This window comes from Cynocephalus volans, chromosome 18 (assembly GCF_027409185.1).
Source record: "Cynocephalus volans isolate mCynVol1 chromosome 18, mCynVol1.pri, whole genome shotgun sequence".
Lineage (NCBI taxonomy): Eukaryota > Metazoa > Chordata > Mammalia > Dermoptera > Cynocephalidae > Cynocephalus > Cynocephalus volans.
Window position 1 is genome coordinate 8,684,482 of NC_084477.1, and position 18,922 is coordinate 8,703,403.

The 18,922-nt window shown below is 34.8% G+C and overlaps 1 protein-coding gene across 16 annotated transcripts in view; it reads left to right on the top strand.

Annotated features, from left to right (window-relative positions):
- CDC42BPA (CDC42 binding protein kinase alpha) overlaps positions 1 to 18,922 on the top strand; it is a 302,649-nt gene that overhangs the window by 145,163 nt on the left and 138,564 nt on the right. For all 16 annotated transcript variants that reach the window (XR_010022324.1, XM_063082833.1, XM_063082832.1 and 13 more), the window contains exons 6-9: positions 1,677 to 1,770; positions 13,015 to 13,215; positions 14,963 to 15,211; positions 17,132 to 17,211. Coding sequence is in view for 15 of the 16 variants with exons in the window: in XM_063082833.1 (XP_062938903.1) it covers positions 1,677 to 1,770; positions 13,015 to 13,215; positions 14,963 to 15,211; positions 17,132 to 17,211 (624 nt within the window). In the remaining variant the exon portion in view is untranslated. The remainder of the gene's footprint in view (positions 1 to 1,676; positions 1,771 to 13,014; positions 13,216 to 14,962; positions 15,212 to 17,131; positions 17,212 to 18,922) is intronic.

Sequence of the window (18,922 nt, forward strand, 5' to 3'; positions counted from 1 at the left end):
GTCTTTGTAATTTCTTTAATCTCCTTTAAAATTTGAGAAAATCATACCAGTAGCAGTAATTTATAGCAACTATATAGCAACTTAATTTTCTTAAGTAAAGAATGAAATACATTTTTGTCCGTCATCTAAAAATGGTGTAGGTAGTTTCTAAGTTTCCTTTCAGCCCTAAAGTATACTTCTTTGATGTTTCCAAACAACAGAAAATTTTTCTAACTATAGTTTTTCTGGTGGTTCAGGAAGAATTCAATTGTTGAGCATTAAAGAAGCCAATTTCCTATATAGGTTGCTTTTTTTAGCCTGTCTCTGATAAGTAATCATCCATCATCTACAACAGGGGTTGAAAACTTTTAGGCTTTGCAGGCCATATGGTCTCTGTTACAACTACCCACTCTGCCATTGTAGGCTGAAAGCAGACACAGACAATAGTAAATGAATGAATGTGACTGTGTTCCAGTAAGACTTTATTTACAAAATCAGGCACCAGGCCATAATTTGCCAACCTGTGATGTACAGCACACTCACAGAAACTGCTGTGGTAATCAAAGCCGTGCTAATATATACCTGTAGAGCAGGTGGGAAAACTGAGGCATAGAGACCTTAAATGGCATCATTCAAGTTAAATTAAAGTGATCCTACCATATTCTCATTAACTGCATGGCAATAGAATAATTTTTTAGGGCCGGCCCGTGGCTCACTCGGGAGAGTGCGGTGCTGATAACACCAAGGCCTCGGGTTCGGATCCCATATATGGATGGCCAGTTCGCTCACTGGCTGAGTGTGGTGCTGACAACACCAGGTCAGGGGTTAAGATCCCCTTACTGGTCATCTTTAAAAAAAAAAAAAAAACAAAGAATAATTTTTTAACATATATAATGTTAAAAAAAAAAAAAAAAGAGGAAGATTCTTTTTTTTTCACTAAAAATAGAGAGGGTCGAATCTCTTATTCACAATTAAAATCTTTAGAGTGTGATTAGAAACTTACTGATGGGTCTCTGAGAATCTTCTTTACAAAATCATTTTATTTATGATTATTTTGCAAAGATTTACATTCAAATGAAAAAACAAATGCAGAAACTGCTATGATATAGTTTATTATTTAGATTTGGATATCTTATAAGCCATTGACTTAACATCTACAAATATTAAAAGCTTTAAATAATAACCTGTTAGGTAGTTGTTTCAGTTCTTCTGCAACATTAGCTTTATGAAGCAATTGCTTTGTGTTGTCCTGATATGCAGTACTTGACAATCAGTTTGCAGTTGTGTTCAGGGTCCAGGAAGTATATTTTTCCCTGTCCAATTTCATGGACTAGATGGTCGTATTTTTTGTGAGTATCAAATAGTTAATGATTCTTCTCTGTGTGCGGAAAGCAGGCCTACCGTAATCACATTGGAACCTGTATAAATGTAAAGGAAGGATGGTAAGATTAATTTAACCAGAATGAAAGTTATCATAGTACTTTTTATCTCCAGGAGAATACGGAAATTACATGTGTTTAAGAATGTTTTAATATGAATCACAGCTAGAATTTGAACCCATAAAGTAGTTAAATAGATGTTCTTAGAGTATTACTGTTAAAAGAAGTTGAGACTTTCCAACAAAAAAGGTTATCTTACCAAGCAACTGATGATATTTATGTTTCCTGACTAAAAATTTAATATATTTATTTTTTCAGAGACATTAAACCTGACAATATATTGATGGATATGAATGGACATATTCGGTTAGCAGATTTTGGTTCTTGTCTGAAGCTGATGGAAGATGGAACGGTAAATAAAGATAAATCCTAAGTTATTTTACTCAGACATTTCCCTTGCTATTTGTCTTCTTTATCTGTTTTCGAAACCATCTATTTATGCTATCTGTCCATATCCAGCCAGTGTTTGTCTATGCTCCGCCTCCTTCTAAAAAGGCATTTGGACATACTGATTCATAATCATAATAGGGCTTGTTTATGAAGTCAATAAGCCATTTCATTTCCTTATATTAATGGTCTTAAGATTGGTACAGTATACCTTTTCTATATTTGCTTCTTTCTTAGCTGGTAACTTTATTATTGTACTTGAGATATTTTTAAGTTTCCAGAGGGATAAAGAAAGTAAGTCTCATGTGGAAAAAGAAAACGTAACTCTATCCTCAATTTTATTTTTTTGTCTTTCTTTCCTAATTGTGTAATTATCCTGAGGGACAGTGTTTAACAAATGAATCTTTTTTCCAGAATGTTCTCTAGGTTGATTTAGTTTTATGTTTCCATTTGCTTAACTTTTGCTATCCCTAACACCCTCAGTTATTTTTTCTTTTACTTAAAATTTATATGCCCAAATTTTATTCCCTGTTTTTTTGTTTGGTTTTGGTTTTACTGTTTGTTTTTTTTAAACTTCATTTTTCTGGCAGTATAGCAGGTCGAAATATATATCAATTTAATTGGTAGCAACTTTTTTGGAGAACAATTTATTATAATACATTCCAACAGCCATGAAAATTCCATGTTGCTCTCGACCAATAATTTGATGTCTGAAAATCTAACCTAAAGAGATAAGTTCTTTAAAAAGGATTATGGGGATGGCCAGTTAGCTCACTTGGAAGAGCTAACACAGAGCTTGTAATACCAAGGTCACGGGTTCAGATCTCCTGACTGGCCAGCTGAAAAAAAAAAACCAAAACCTCTGCCGCTACCCATGATGGAAGGAATATTTGGTACCAAATTAGTCTTCCCACTATAAACAACTATAAAACTGGACACAATATTTGAGATAACTGTTTTCAGGCAGTAGACAACAGGCAGCAATAAGACTATTATTCCTGACAGAAATGAGTTCATGAGATATATCTCACAATTGCCCAGTATTGGGACAGTTCCTGACTCCGATGCAGAGAGCTAGAGTTAGAACAGCAGTCATTCTGAGTTGGGTTAGCTGCAGCAGCTGGAATATGAAGGGCTTGGCATTGGAGAGGAGGGAATTGTACAGAGAGAAGGCCTGAAGTATCTCATGAAGGTTGGGCTGTATGTGTACACTATGAGACCATATGAAACTTGCCAAACAGAAGATGACACTCATATTTGAAAACAGAGCAGAATACTAGAGATCAAGCAGTGCCAAAGGAGAAACAGTGCTAGGAGACATTGGGTTTTTTGGCCCTGGTGTGCCATTTAACACCTTTGTATCACCTAAGATCTACTCTAAACCTGTCTAACAGCCTACTTCCAAGCCCTGATAAGATCCACAGAGTTTGGAAGTGGTCCAGCCAAATACAGACACTTAAGACAAGTCTTAGACTTCGTATAAATCTGCATTCACAGAGTATAACTGAAAGCCAACACATGTTCAAGGAGATCTGTCAGTAGTTCTTTTTATGTGCTTAAACAAGAATTATTATACGTTGGAGGAAGATGACAAAATCCATACTCTCTGCAACCTCCTATTCACAATGACCAGGATTCAATAAAAAATGACTAGACCAAAAAAATGGGGTTAGGGATTGTGTTACAGAGTCAAAAAATAAAAGCAATCAGTAGAAGCCTAGAGAGCACAGAAGCTGGACTGAGCAGATAAGTTATCTAAAATATACTTAAAGAAACGGGGGAGGAGAACTTCTGATCAAGATGGCAGAATAGACAGTAACCAGCATCACCATCTCCCAGTCAACTAATTTACAACTATTAAAGCATCTACTGCCAAGCTGGAGCTGCTATTGCTCAGGGGAAGAGGAGGCGAGACCTATGGAATTCATGAAGGTGGGAGAAGCCACAATGAGAGGAGGAAAGGACCGCTCCGACCATTTTGAGCCCTGACCACTTCAGGCTGGCCCTGGTGAACACACAGAGCAAGAGCTGGCAAAAGCCGCTGCTGTGCCCTTTGTGTGAAGTTGCTTGGAGACAGCCAGGGAGAAGAAAGCCTTGGTGGCCCCAAGGCCTGCAAGACTACTAACAGGGTTCCCATGGACCCACATAGAAGCGAGGGGCCAAGACAACTGAAAAAGGGAGCCACACAGAGGGCAGTGAGTCATTGCAAGGGACTGATGAACAGCTGGTCCCATGGGAAGTGTTTGGAGTGCAGGGGGTGGGAGAGATAGGCCTTCCAGGTGGACACTGGGGCACAGAATAGACAGCTGATCTGCCCTCCAGTCAGCACAGGACCACTCAGTGGAGACTGGTCAGGAATATAGAACTGCAGGGAGTGCAGTTTGCTACCGTATGTCACAAGACCTAGAAGTGCTTACAATATCAATAGTTAAATCCTGAGCGCACAAAAAGCCTGCCCCAGAGAATCAGCATAGCAGCAATTTAGCTCAACCACAGGGCTCAAGGGCTGCTTCCTACAGGAAGTTCCTTCATTTTAGAAGTAACCAAAGGACAACAGATTAGTCCCAGTGCACAGTTTAAGTGCTGGGAATAGCAAATGATCCACACAGAACTGAAAGAAAAAACAAAAAACCCATAGATCAGAGATAAAGTTCTGATATTAACCAGTAAAGGTTTAATATCAGCAAAGAACACTTATAAAACCTAGAAGGAGCAGAAGCCCTCCAGGCTCCCAAGCCGGTGTGGGAGGAGGGTCAAAGGCCTCAACTACTTGCCGTGCCCCCCCCCCCCGCATGTCGACATCCAGCCCAGTGACTACCACTAGGCTGCTGCCCACTGTGCCCCAGGCTCTTGAGCTGGGGCGCAGTGGGAGGCTGAGGCCCTCAGCCACGCCCCTCTGAAAGCAGCTAGAAGTAAAGACATGTTACATACAGGGGAGAAATAGTAAGACTAACGAGTGACCTTTCTTGAGAAATCATGGAATGATATTTTTAAAGTACTGGAAGAAAAATGTGTAAACTGAGAATTCTATATCAAGCAAAAATATCCTTCAAAAATGAGGGTAAAATAAAGACATTTTCAGATAAATGAAAGATGAGAGATTATCTTCTAGCAGGCCTGGATGCTAATGAATACCCTTCATGCCAAGGAAATGATACCATTTGGATACTTAGATCTATAGAATAAAGAATATCAGATATGATAAATGAGTGGGTAAAGAAAAAAGACTATATTGTCTTTTTAAATTCATATAAAAGGCATTTGACTATTAAAAACAAAAATAAGATTGTACTGTCGGGTTTATGACATGTAGAAGTAAAAGATGTGACAACAGTCACATAAACAATGGAAGATGAGTATATGGAATTATACCACTCTAAGATAACTGCATGTGGGAAGCATAAAGTGGGAAGTGAGTAGTGCCAGCTGTGACATGAGAAGAGAGAAACAACATGGTGGTCTTGCTGAGCTGAGAAAACATTGAAAACAGGGAGGCTTTGGCATCTGGAAGTTGTAGACCACAATTCCAGAGAAGGAGGGAGCTACACTGAAAAAGAACTCCAGGGAAAGAGCTAATGATTCCCCAGTCTTGCATGTTATAAGCCCCTTGGATCAAAGCTGGGGCACCTCTCCTGGAGTATCATGTCCACCCTTCTAATTCCCTGTGCCTTCCAGAATGCAGTGAGTACTGTTTCTGTCTATATGAAGTTTCCCCCAATCAAATTTGTTCCTAGGCTAGTTGGTTAACTCAGTTGGTTAGAATGAGGCCTTGTAACATCAAGGTCAAGTGTCTGGAACCTAATACTGGCCAGCTGCCAAAAACCACGTTTGTTCCTGAAAGCCTGTATATCTTCCTAGTCATTCTTTTTTATTTTGCTTGACGACAGGATGTTTTAAATTTTGTTTCTAACACATTTATTGATGATCTCAAGTTAGTTTTCTTGGACACAACATATTGGACCTCCATTTAAAAAATTATGAAGAAGAAACCTTTTTACTTGTTTTATTTCAGTTTTATTTTTATCTTATCAAAGTGATATCTATACATATTTTAGGAAGATATATACCAAAAATCTGTTCCTTTGCACTAATTCTTCCCACCTGCGAATCTCTTTCCCTAGAGGCAGACACCTAAAAATCTTTTGGTTCTTTCATCTGGTATTTCATTTACTTACATATTTCTTATTGTCATATTTGTGCTGCAGTCTTTTGATTATTTAGTTTTAGATACTATCTATTAATTTCCTGCCGTGGAAGATGAGGATTCAGGTCTCTTACCAACTCCTCTTACCCAACCAATACACTTTCTCCATATCATCCCAGTGTAATAATGATCACACAGTCTTTCATTAAATCCTGTTCAGTTTTTTGTTTTTTTGTTTTTTGTTTTTTTTTTGGTGGCTGGCCAATGAGAGACCCAAACCCTTGACCTTCTATTCAGTATTTTTTTTAATGATGATGCAGGTATTCATAGCTGTGCCATCCAGTTTATTTTAATCACATTTCTTTAACAACCTTGTGTTATTTGTGGAGTAAAAGACCACTTTGCTTTGCTTAGTTTTCTGTGTAACTCTCACCAATATATCCCCAGGGGTGGTAGTTGTCTGAGGAAAGTTCCATAGGAAGTAAATATTTCATAATTTTCCATGTCTGAAAATGCCTTCATTTCTACCCTCATATTTGATTGGTAATTTGTCCGGTATTCTGGATTTGAAATGATTTTTCTCTTAGAATTTAGAGGCATTACATTGTCTTCTACCTTACATTGTTGCTGGCTGAGACATCTGATGCCATTCTGATCCTCAGTCCTATTATAGCCTTTCCCCTCATCTCTGGAAGATTTTAGGGCATTCTGTTTATTCCCAGTGTTCTGAAATGTTATGATTATGTGACTTTGTGTAGGTCTTTATTTATTACAGCTGCCCCAAATCTAGGAACTTTTTCCAAAGTTTGTGACCTTCCAAATTAAGTTTCAGCTTGCTTGTTGGCTCTCACATCTGAGTCAAAACCATACCATCTTCATCATGTTACCTTAAAAGAAGTCAATTTCTGGTGGAGGTATCTGCTATAGTTCTTTTTCTTCCTCTAAAATTGTCTTGGTTCTTCTTGGCTTTTTGTTTTTCCATGATTGCTAGGATTATCTTATTGGTTTATATCCATACATGTACATACATCCAAACATTCCTTCACAAACACAAGTTTGTAGCATTGAATTTAGAGATGAATTTTGGGGGAATTTTATGACTGTAACCTGTAATCTTCCTATCCATGAATGTAGTATCTATGTCCATTTTTCTAGGTTTTTTTTTAAATAATCTGTTAATAAAGTTATAATATTAACTGATTAATCCATTGCCTATATGTGTTAGATTTTTTCCTACGCACCATGTAGATTTTTTTTGTTATTATAAAATAACATACTTGTTTAAATTTGCAGTTTAATAGCTTGTTCTTCTTCTTTAGGACCACAATTGATTTTGAATGTAGCAATCCTGATAAATTTTTTATCAGTTAAAAATAGTTCATAGGTTCTTCTAGATTTTCTATGTGGACAATCATATAATCCACAAATAATGACCACCTTTGGGTTTTTTGCTTTACAATCTTTATGTATTGCTATTTTTTTCCTTCTACCATGCAGTCAGTGACCTTCAGTACAGTGTTAATTAGGTGTGGTGATAGGGAGGATCTTTGCTTTGTTCCTAACTTCAGTGGTATTGTTTTTATAGTTTTAAATTAGTGTGAGGTTTGCTGTTAGCTTTTGGTATTTATCCTTTATCAGATTAAGGAAATTTCCTTCTATTTCTGATTACCAAGAGTTTGTTGTTAAGGTTGTTGAAATCAGGTGATTTTTTTGCATCCATTGAGATGATGCTGGGGTGTTTTTCCTTTAATCTGTTAATCTGATCAATGACAGATTTTCCAGTGTTAAATCATCCATTCTTTGGATAAACTTAATTTTATCATGATGTTATATTGATATATTTTAACAGATTGCTGGTTGACTCTTCTAATATTTTATATAGGATTGTTACCTGACATTCATACATGAGATTGATCATATCTGAGATTAGAGTATAATTTTTTCACCAATTGTTCTTGTCTGATATTTGTGTTTAGGTCATTTTAATCTTATAAAATGATCAGGGGAGTCATATGCCCTCCCTTTGCTTTGGCTCTAGAGCAAGTTTTATAATACAGGGGTTATCTGTTTCTTATATAATTGGTAGAACCCATTTTTAAATCACCTTAGCTTTGGCGTAGGTTTTCTCTTTAGATTTATTTTGTTTGCTTTGCAGGTAAAGTTTGTACTATTAATTTTCATTTTTTAATGCTTATAGGTCTATTGAATTTTCTGTTTCTTTGTGAGTCAGTTAAGGTAAATTATATTCTTTTCTATGAAAATTATCCATTTTCTCTGAGTTTTCAATTTTATTGGCATAACGTTGTTCAGACTGCCTTCTTCCTAGAATCTTTTACTTGTGTAGTTTTGCCCCCTTTTTCTTTCCTAATGTTATTTGTGCTTCTGTTTTCTTTTCTTTTCTTTCTTTCTTTTTTTTTTTTTTTTTGTCTTTTTCGTGACCGGCACTCAGCCAGTGAGTGCACCGGCCATTCCCATATAGGATCCGAACCCGCGGCGGGAGCGTCGCTGTGCTCCCAGCGCCGCACTCCTCCCGAGTGCGCCAGGGGCTCGGCCCCTGTTTTCATTTTGATACAGAGCATTTTACCTTTGTTCAATTCTAAATATTTTCCATCTTCAGTTAGAGTTCTTTGGTAGACCATCAATTATTATTTTGAGGTGTGCCTTTTAATATCATAGTATTATATTAATTTATTTACTTGCTTACTTATATCTAGTTTTATTTTACTAAAAAATGGCTCTATTTGATATCAGTTTTTTAGCATTTGTTGAAATTTGCTTTGTGATTTTGTAACAGGCCAATTTTTGTGTGTTTCCTGTTTGTTTGAAAAGAGTACATTTTCTCTTTTGTGTGTGCGTTTCTGTAGATGGTCATGAGATTAAATTTGTTAATTTTGTCATTAAAATTTTTTATATTTTTACCAGTTTCATTTGTCTGATCTATTATCCATTATTTTAAAATCCTTATTATGATGGTGGACTTACTAATTTTTCCTTGTGATCATAGGTGTTTCTCACAGTTCTTTTGTACTTATGTTGTTAAGTATGTGTTATTCAGAATTGCTATTTCTTCCAGGATGTTTTCTGTTATAATTATGTTAATGAATGTTTAAAAAAATCTTAATAATTATTTTGGCCTTAGAATCTATTTTAACTGATATTGCTAGAGCTACCTTAAGTTTCTTTTGTTTAATATGTGCCTGATATATCTTTTCCATTCCTTTACTTTCAGCTTTTCTGTGTCCTCATGTTTTAGGTGGATCCCCTTTACACAGATTATTTTTTTTCTATTTGTTCGTTTTAGTTTTGTTTCTTTTCCAGTGTGACAACTCTGTCTTTTAACAGATATTTATTCATTTATGAATCATCATCTTTTTGTGATCATTTTCAGTATCTTATCTTGTGCTATTTACTGTAGGTTTTGGTTGTTTGTTTGTATGCATGCTTGTTTTTTCTTCTTTCTTGCCTTCTATTGGCTTGATCAAGTTTAGTTTTATTTCTCTCTTTTTTCTTTACTTCTTTGGAAATTAGACATTCTATTTCAAATATTTAATGTTTATCTTAAAAAAAATTTTTAACCTTTATGATTTACCTAAAGTCTAGAGTTAATCAGTTTTTACACCATATGCCCTGTCAAAGCAAGAAGCTTAGCTTACCTTACATCTTATACAAAAGTAACTGAAAATGGATCCAAGATCTAAATGTAAGAACTAAAACTATAAAACTCATAGAAAACATAAGGGGAAACCTTTATGATATTGGATTTGGCAATGACTTCTTGGGTATGACACAAGATCACAGGCAACAAAATAAAAAAATAGATAAATTGAACTATATCTCCATTAAAGACTTCTGTGTGCCAAATGACAATCAACATTTGGGTGCACAGAAGTTTTTATTGGAGATATAGTCCAGTTTATCAACTGGAGTGAAAAGGCAACATATAGAATGGCAGAAAATATTTGCAAATCATATGTCTCATAACAGAATAATATAAAAAATATATAAAGAGCTCTTACAATTCAACAATAAAGAACAACTAACACCACCAAAAAATGGATAAGGGACTCGAGTAGATATTTCTCCAAAGAAGATATATAAATGACCAATAAGCACGTGATAAGATGCTCAACATCACTAATCGTTAGAGTAAAACCATAATGAGATACCACTTCGCATCCACTAGGATGGCTACTGTCAAAAAAAAGACAACATAGAAAATAAGCGTTGTCGAGGATGTGAAGAAATTGGAGCCCTTGGTCACTGTTGGTAGGAGTATAAAATAGTGTATGTTGCCGTGAAAAACAGTATGGTTAGTTCTTCAAAAAATTAAGAATAGATTTACCATGTGACCCAGCAATTCTTTTGGGTTTATAACCAAAAGAAGTAAAAGTAGGGACTGGAACTGTACACCCATCTTTGTAGCAGCATTATTTACAATTGGCAAAAATTGGAAGCAACCCAAGGGTCCATTGACAGATTAATGGATAAAAAAAAATGTGGCGTATAATACAATGGAATGTCAATCAGCTTAAAAAAGGTAGGAAATTCTGACATATGTTACAACATGGATGAACCTTTACAACATTATCCTAAGTGAAATAAGCCAGTCACAAAAGGACAAATATCATATGATTTCACTTATATGAGATGCCTAGGGTAATCGAATTAAAAAAGACTGGAAGTGCAGTGATTGTTGTCAGGCACTAGGAGAAAAGGAAATGGGGGAAACAATTGTTTAGTGGGTACAGAGTTTAAATTTTACAAGATGAAAAGTTCTGAAGATGGATGGTAGTGATGGTTGCACAACAGTGTGAATGTGCCTACGCCACTGAACTGTGCACTTAGACATAGTCAAGGTGGTATGTTCTGTGTTACGTGCATTGTACCGCAATTAAAAATAAGAAAGAAACTCAAGAAACTTAGAGCACTTTAATCCTAATTACCCCTTGAGTAACATGTTATTTTTTCCCTCGTATTTTGGTTCCAACTTTTTTTTTAAGGGACATAGAATAGGTGGGTTTTAAAAAAATATTTTTTTAATTGTAAGTTGACAAATTATAGTTGTTTATGTTATGGGTTACTTATTTTTTCAACCCTAAAGTAGGTGTTTCCCTTCTTCCTGTTTCTCCTGCTTTTCCTCTTCCTCCTCCTCCTCCTTTATCATGATGTTGTTTAGACGTATATTAAACTTTTCTAATGTCTTCATTCACTATTGCTTCTGGTGTCACATTTTTCTGTCTGTATTAACTCCTTTTTTTTTTTTTTTTGGACATATAGTCTTTAGTGCTTCTGTTTATATGAAAGAGCTGTAAGCCTTTGTGTGAAAATGTTTTTAACACTCATTCCTGTATAATAACTTAAGTAGGTAGGGAATATTATATTAACAATTATTTTTTCTTATCACTTTGAAGGTATAATTCTGTTTTTTTCTGACTGCTATTGTTAGTATTAATAATTCATGTCAGTCTGTCATTCCATGGTAGATTATCTCTTTATTCTTCAGTGTTTTAAAAATTATCCTTTAATGTTTCTTTCAGTGTTTTCTTCTTCAGTGTTTCTGTAGTTTAACTGCCATGTGTATGAAAGTAGATCTGGTTTTATTTCTCTCTCAGGACTTAATACACTTCCTACATTCAAGGATTCAAGTCTTACTTACATCATTCTTAAAAAATTTTAAGCTCTGCATCTTTGAATATTGCTTTCTATGATTCTCTTTTCTCTCATTCTCTTGTGTTATTCTGTGTTGAACCTGCTCATTATAGTGTCTTTATCTTTTGGTCTTTCTTCCATATTTTTCATCTTTTAATCTCATCGTACTGGATGCTGATTAATTTCTTCAGCTCTTCTTCAGGTTTGTTAGTCTCTTCAACTGTATCTGGTCTACTATTTTACCCATTCACTGCTTTTTAGAAAAATTTCAATGACTGTTTTCATTTTTAGGACTTCTGTTTGATTTTTTTTCATTTGCCTTTTTCTTTTCTTGTGTTTTGATTTTTAATTTTTTAAATAATTTTAAGCATACTTATTTCATAGAGTGAATCTGGTAGTTATCAGGGATCTAATTGTACCATTTGTTGGGATTTGTCAGTAGTAATGAACCATTTCCTCATTTAGTTTATATTATTGGATTGTGAGTGCGTACTAAATGAGATTTTACGTGAGAGAATTGTATCTGGCCAAATTTGAGCATGTGTCCTCCAGAGTAGTATTGAATATGTTTTGCTTACTATTAACCTGTGGCTAATATTTATGCCAGTTTCTTGGCTTGAGAACTTCTGGATCATAGAAGCAGTGTGCATTAGAATCCCAAATGTTGGGACTGTGTGACCTAAAGATATGAATTTCTACAGGAGGAATTTTGTTTATATATCAGCCACAAGTCAAGATAGATAAAATGTCTTGTTGTCTTTCTCTGCTGTGTGGCTGATTTTTATAATTCACATTTCATTTACAATATATGCTTTAGGGCGATGGGTACGTAGGGCAGCCTATCTCTTAAAACTCCCCACCTCAGGTAAGTTCAGGTTTTCCCTTTTATTTCCTTGTTTATGTTAAATCTTAATCTCAGTATTGCCAAAGTGATGTTCTAATTATTAGGAATGGTAATTCAGTGTAGAAAATCCAGAATATTAAACATTATTCTACCTTGAGAATGTTAAAATTTGTGGAGTGTTTTTCCTCTTATCTAACTAAAATTACCCACAGTTCCCTTTTTTTATATGTACAGTTTGGACAGGTAAATATCAATAATAAGAATGTTCTAAGCCAAATATTCAGTTTGTTGTTAATGGCTGTGACGGTTCAAGTCATATTGTTCCCCTAAATGTAGTCAGTTAATTAACAGGTATAATAAAGGTCTACAGTGTTATGAAATTTAACATATATATATATATATAAAAATATATAAATATATAAGGAATCAAAATTCAAATAATGAAAAATGTAGTTATTGTGAGATAATAATGTCTATGGCATATCTTTTGTAAGTGTAACTATTTTTAATTTAAAATTATTATTTGTTTTCACCATATTACAGTAAATTAATTAAAATGTGAACTTCTTCAGGTCCAATCCTCTGTGGCTGTTGGAACCCCAGATTATATCTCTCCTGAAATCCTTCAAGCCATGGAAGATGGAAAAGGCAGATATGGACCTGAGTGTGACTGGTGGTCTTTGGGGGTCTGTATGTATGAAATGCTTTATGGAGAAACACCATTTTATGCAGAATCTCTGGTGGAGACATATGGAAAAATCATGAATCACAAAGTTAGTATATTTTACTTTTTAAAAAATTAACCTGGTAAATAACACATATAATCAATTAAAACGATGTGGCATTTAAAGAAAAAATATTTTTCTAAAAATGAATGATCACATTTCCGTGCTAATAGGGGATACAACAAAAATGAATAATCAAAATCCATAAATTAAATTTAAAATTTTTAGTTCTCATTTTCTCTTGTATTTTATTAGAGATGCTAAAAAGTAGGAAATTGGTTTGTTCAGTAGAATAACAAAGGCCATAAGCAATTTATTACTTACTATAGTATATGTGCAGTGATAACTAGAATGCATATAAAAGAATTCTCAGCCTTAGTAGTAATAAATAAAATGAAAATTAAGAACGAGATAGTTTTTTTTCCCTATAAAATTGGCAAAAATCGGAAGAAAGTACTGTGTACTATAATAATGCATTGAGATGGGCATTTAAAGACATTATTTATAGGAATATTGATGTAATCTTTCTGTGAAGAAGTTTACGAGTATGTAACTAGAGCCTTAAAAAAGAGTTAGAACTTTTGATTGAGCAACTTTAGTTCTAGGAATCTATCCTATGGAAATATTTAGTAGAACAAAAGATGTATGTAGAAGGATACTGATCCCAATATTATCTGTCATCACAAAACATTGGAAAATTGAGATGTCCAACAGGAATGAATTAATAAAACTCTAATCCATTTAGTACTGAGTGAGATAGAAATAGATTGTTCATTATAAGAAGAGGAAAGGTTTTGTTTGATCAGTCTCAGAAGATTGTGAGCAATTGCAAAAACTTAGAATATGAATAGGAATATCCCATAAAGGGGAATGATAACCTATTCTTTTTAATTTGTTCTGGTGATGCAATTATGATTAGTTGCCTTACATATGCAGGGTACTTCAAACAATTCATGGAAAAATAGAATTAAAAGATAATACGAATCTTTCCATGAACTTTTTGAAGGCCCCGTCATATATAAATCAGTTTTGTAAAGTTTATGCTCTTCTTTCTTGCTGCAAAGATAGTGCTGTAAATAATTATGAAAAGTTGAAAGACTGGAAATAGCTACAAGGTTATGAATAGCATGTATGGCATTTCAGAAAGAAAGCATTGTGGTGTATATAACATGGTACTGCACTTAACAGTGCAGATTCCGTATGCAGACGGCTTTAGTTCAAATGTCAGTTCTGTCATTTATTAGTTTTGTGATGTTGAGAAAATTACTTGAACTCTCTGTGCCTTGTTTCCTCTTCTATAAAATTAGCATAACAGTAATACCCACATAAGATGACTGTTGTGTGAGGATTAAATGAGTTCAATGAGTAAATCACTTTAAATAGTATCAGATACTTATTAAATTCTTTTAAAATGTTTATTATTATCAGTTAATCATTAGTATGTGATTTATAGAAACATTACCAGTTATTTACAATCCATTGAAATATTGAGTCAAATTCCACTACTTTTTATCAATTCCTCTTCATTCTGATAACAGTTTTATGGTATTTTAGTATTTAATTTATTCTTTCTATAGTGCATGTATGTCTAAGTCACATATGGAATTAAAAGTTCTTTCAGGAAAATGTCTTGTCATTATCCCTGTATCTTCTTTAGTATCAGTACTTTGTATTAGCATACACTTATTAGGTATTTTTAAGAGAAAATATATTTTTAAGAAAATAAATAATTGACCCAACCTACTTAGTAAGTTAAATACTGGTTTATATTTTGTTTCTATTATTCTCTGTTTAGGAGAGGTTTCAGTTTCCAGCCCATGTAACTGATGTGTCTGAAAACGCTAAGGATCTTATTAGAAGGCTCATTTGTAGTAGAGAACATAGACTTGGTCAAAATGGAATAGAAGACTTCAAGAAACATCCATTTTTCAGTGGAATTGATTGGGATAATATTCGAAACTGTGAAGCACCTTATATTCCAGAAGTTAGTAGCCCAACAGATACGTCAAATTTTGATGTGGATGATGATTGTTTAAAAAATACTGTAAGTATGACATTGTGAAGACATTCTGTTCCTCTCTTTCTTTTTAATATGGTTATAAAATTATTTTTTGGTTTATAAGTATTCTGCTAGGATCACCTTGTCAATTATGTCAGTTTTCATGGCTTCCAGTGCTTATTCTATCACAAATAAATAAATTAAGAGAGTTAGTTGAAGTGAATACAGTTTTTCATGACTAAGAACAAAACTTAAATTCAGAGATTTACTTCTTAGCTAAATTATGCTATAAGGTTTCCTAAGAGGACAAATTAGATGCTTAGAAAAGTGGATTTCATGATTGCAGAGTGAAGAAGTTGGCAAATCTCTCTCTAAAACCAACAATGAAACTGGACAAAATTGTCAAAAACAACTCATTTCAGGGCTTGATATATCAACTGAAGGGAAATAATTCAAGAAGCATTTATTCATGAAAAACTGCTGATCTTTGGTTAAAATCACATTTTCCTCCCCCTAACCCCCTGCCCCAAGCTTGGTTGGGACAGTAAAAATCAGCTGTGTCACTGCAGTGGGTCTACTTAGTTTGCAGGGGTAAATACCCATGCCCAGTGGTGTTGCCGCTAGACATAGAAAACTTGGTAGGAAATGAATGGGGAAGGTAAGTCCACAGCCTGACTAGCTGGATGTTATAGCTCTGCTCGAGGCACATGGCAGGCAAGTGGACTAGTCAAACATTCAAGCATTCTTAGCTTGTGGGCTGTACTAAAACAGGCCAGCATAGCATGTCAACTTCTGCTCTAAACCATTCAATTATATTAAATTAAATTTTAAAAATAACATTAAATTTTGTTTTTTGCCTTTTTAGCCTTCTTAATTTGAGCCTTCATTTTTATTCAGTTTTATTTCCTGTGGTTTTAATCCTGTACCAAATTTTTAATATTAACTTTTTATCTACTGTTCAGTACCATATTCAAGGTGGATAAAGAACTTCTTATACTTTCCTCTCTGAACTTCTCAAGAAAGAATTAAATAGATTTCCCTCACCGGTTTCTTATTGCTAGAATTATATTTCCTATTAACAAAAACTGTGTCATTACAAATTAAATACATAGTACAGGTGGGTCTAATTATTCGCAGGAGTTAATGTTTTATAAAGTTGCCATGAACACTGTTAGCTGATATTGAGCCACTGCCCCAGGGAAATACAGAGTTAGGTTCTTGCAAGCCTTTGGTTGCAACATTTTTCAGCTGATCAATACATAACCTTATTTTATGTGTGTTTCTGTTTAAAAACATTTCATGTAATGGATATTGTTGATTCATTAACATTGAACTCGCCACCAATAGCACTATAACTCATGCCTGAATAAAGCTTATCTAACACATGTAATTTTCTCTTTAAGGTACATCACAGCCTCTTGTACGTACACTAGGCAGCACTTCAGCACTACACTTGGGGACCCTTTTAAACAGTGAAATCACCTGCGAAAGGCTCAAAAGTGTGAAAAACATGGCACTAAGTAGACCCTGTAAAGGACACTTGTTTATAGGATGAGAGCTTAAATGAGAAATCAGAGCATCTCTTGTTTAGCCTCAGCTGGGAATGTGATCACTGGGGGACTCAGATTCTTTCTCTGCTCTGTATACATCTGTGAATGATCGCAGAAGCACCATGAATATTGATTTTGGGTTTACACATAGCTTCTAAGCAAATTTGCAAATACAGAATACATGAATAATGACTATACTATCAATATGTCAAACTTTCAATCTTTATTTTCATTTCATTAGAATTTTACAGTGGTGGTGTTTGTGGTCTAAATTTTATATCTCTAAACATCTGTAGCAAACTTATCAGATTTCTAAATTGAACAGTCACCTGTTTCCTATTGACAGGTAATATTTATAGCCCAACCTATGGGACATAGCCTTTTATTTCTTACCAGGTGTTTTTTCCTCCTTCAGGAAACGATGCCCCCACCAACACATACTGCATTTTCTGGCCATCATCTGCCATTTGTTGGTTTTACATATACTAGTAGCTGGTAAGTTTGAAAAGTTAGCATCACTTGGACAATTTAAAGCAAATTAAAGTGAATTGAGGTTTTAAAAAATGTAGTGTATGAGAGGGCCTTATGAATTAAAACTTTTTAAAAAATAGGATGAGCCTACTGCCTGAAAAAGTTAGACATTACAAAAAGAATAGAATAAAGAAGAATCTTAACTCATTTGTGGGGAAAGAATAAGATAAATAGAGAGCTCAGAATCTAACCCTTAGCAACGGGGCAGGAATTAGAAGAGTCCCATGCTATTGAATATATATTCCCTCGGTGTCAAGTGCCAAAACTTTCAAGCCATCAATCTTACCTTCCTTTCACTGACCCTCACTCCACTCAGTTCCTCTCTTTCTCCTTACCCAGTTTAATTTCCATTGAGAATGATGATAATCACTCCTTGCATGCCACCTTCATTCCCTTGGCTTTCTCCTACTCTGTTATACTTATTTTGCTAAGTCAACATTGATTACTAAATTTCAGTTCTCTGCCTGTACCTGTGCAGTTGAAAGTGACTAGAGAAAAATATCTGACCGTTCTTACAAGTCTTATTTTAAATTCATGATTACCAACCTCAAGTGCCCCTTATTGCTGCCTAGCAAATATACTAGGGTTCTTCAGAAAGTTCCTGGAAAAACAGAATTAAAAGATACTACGGATCTTTCCATGAACTTTTTGAAGTACCCTTCTACTGTATTACTCTAGTGTATTTACCCTTTACGCAGTAGGTAACTATTTCAGACTTCCTACTTGCCTCTGAAACCTCTGTCATTCTTACTCTCAGCTGATAATCTTGCTTTCTCTTTCACTAAGGGGGTTAAAGCATACAGCAGACAGCTTCCAGCAGCCCCCTCACATTTACCACCTGTATGCTTCTGCATCCATATGCTTTCTACTTTTCATGGATGCAAGCTCCTAGCTAAGGCCAACCTCTTCCATCTTCTCCTGCCTAGTCTGATGTGCTGCTTGCTTTTACATCATAAATTTTTCCTTTTTGTGTTATCTGCCTCATCAGATCATTTCCATCAACTTACAAACATGCAGTTCTTTGTCTCATCTTAAAGCGAAATATAAGCTCTGTCTGGATCAAACTTCCTTTACCTGTTGCCAACCATTTCTCTGTTCTACATTATAGCAAAATTATTGTAAGCTGTTGACTATATTTTGTCCATTTTTCTCATAATATTTTTCTTGAATCCATTCCAAGTCAGGCTGTTGCCCTCATTACTTCATGCAAACTGCTTTTATTAACGTCACCGTTGACCTCCATGTTGCTAAATCTAATGATCGCTTCTCAGTCTTAGTCTTACTTGCCTAGTCTCATGTCATTCGCCATAGCTCTGTGCCATTAAGACACTTTCTTCTCTTACCTTCCAGGGCACTTGACTGAGTTTCTTTTTACCTTCCTGGCCACTCTTTCTCAGTGTCAATTCCTGATTCCTCCTAATCTCCCTGACTTCCAAATGTCAGTGTTCTATGGCTCAGTCTTTGCACTTCTTTTTTCCTTCTCCGGGTGTACTCTCTGGTGTTCTCCCAGATACTTGCTGATGACTCCTAACTGTGTATCTGCCCCTGAGACCTCTCACCTCTCTTCTACTTAAAATCTGTCTTAACCTCCTACAGAAACAATGTTCATAAATTTGTTTCTCATAATAAGCTGAGCCTGTCCAAGTGGTCCTCTTTAAAGATACATGAGAGCATG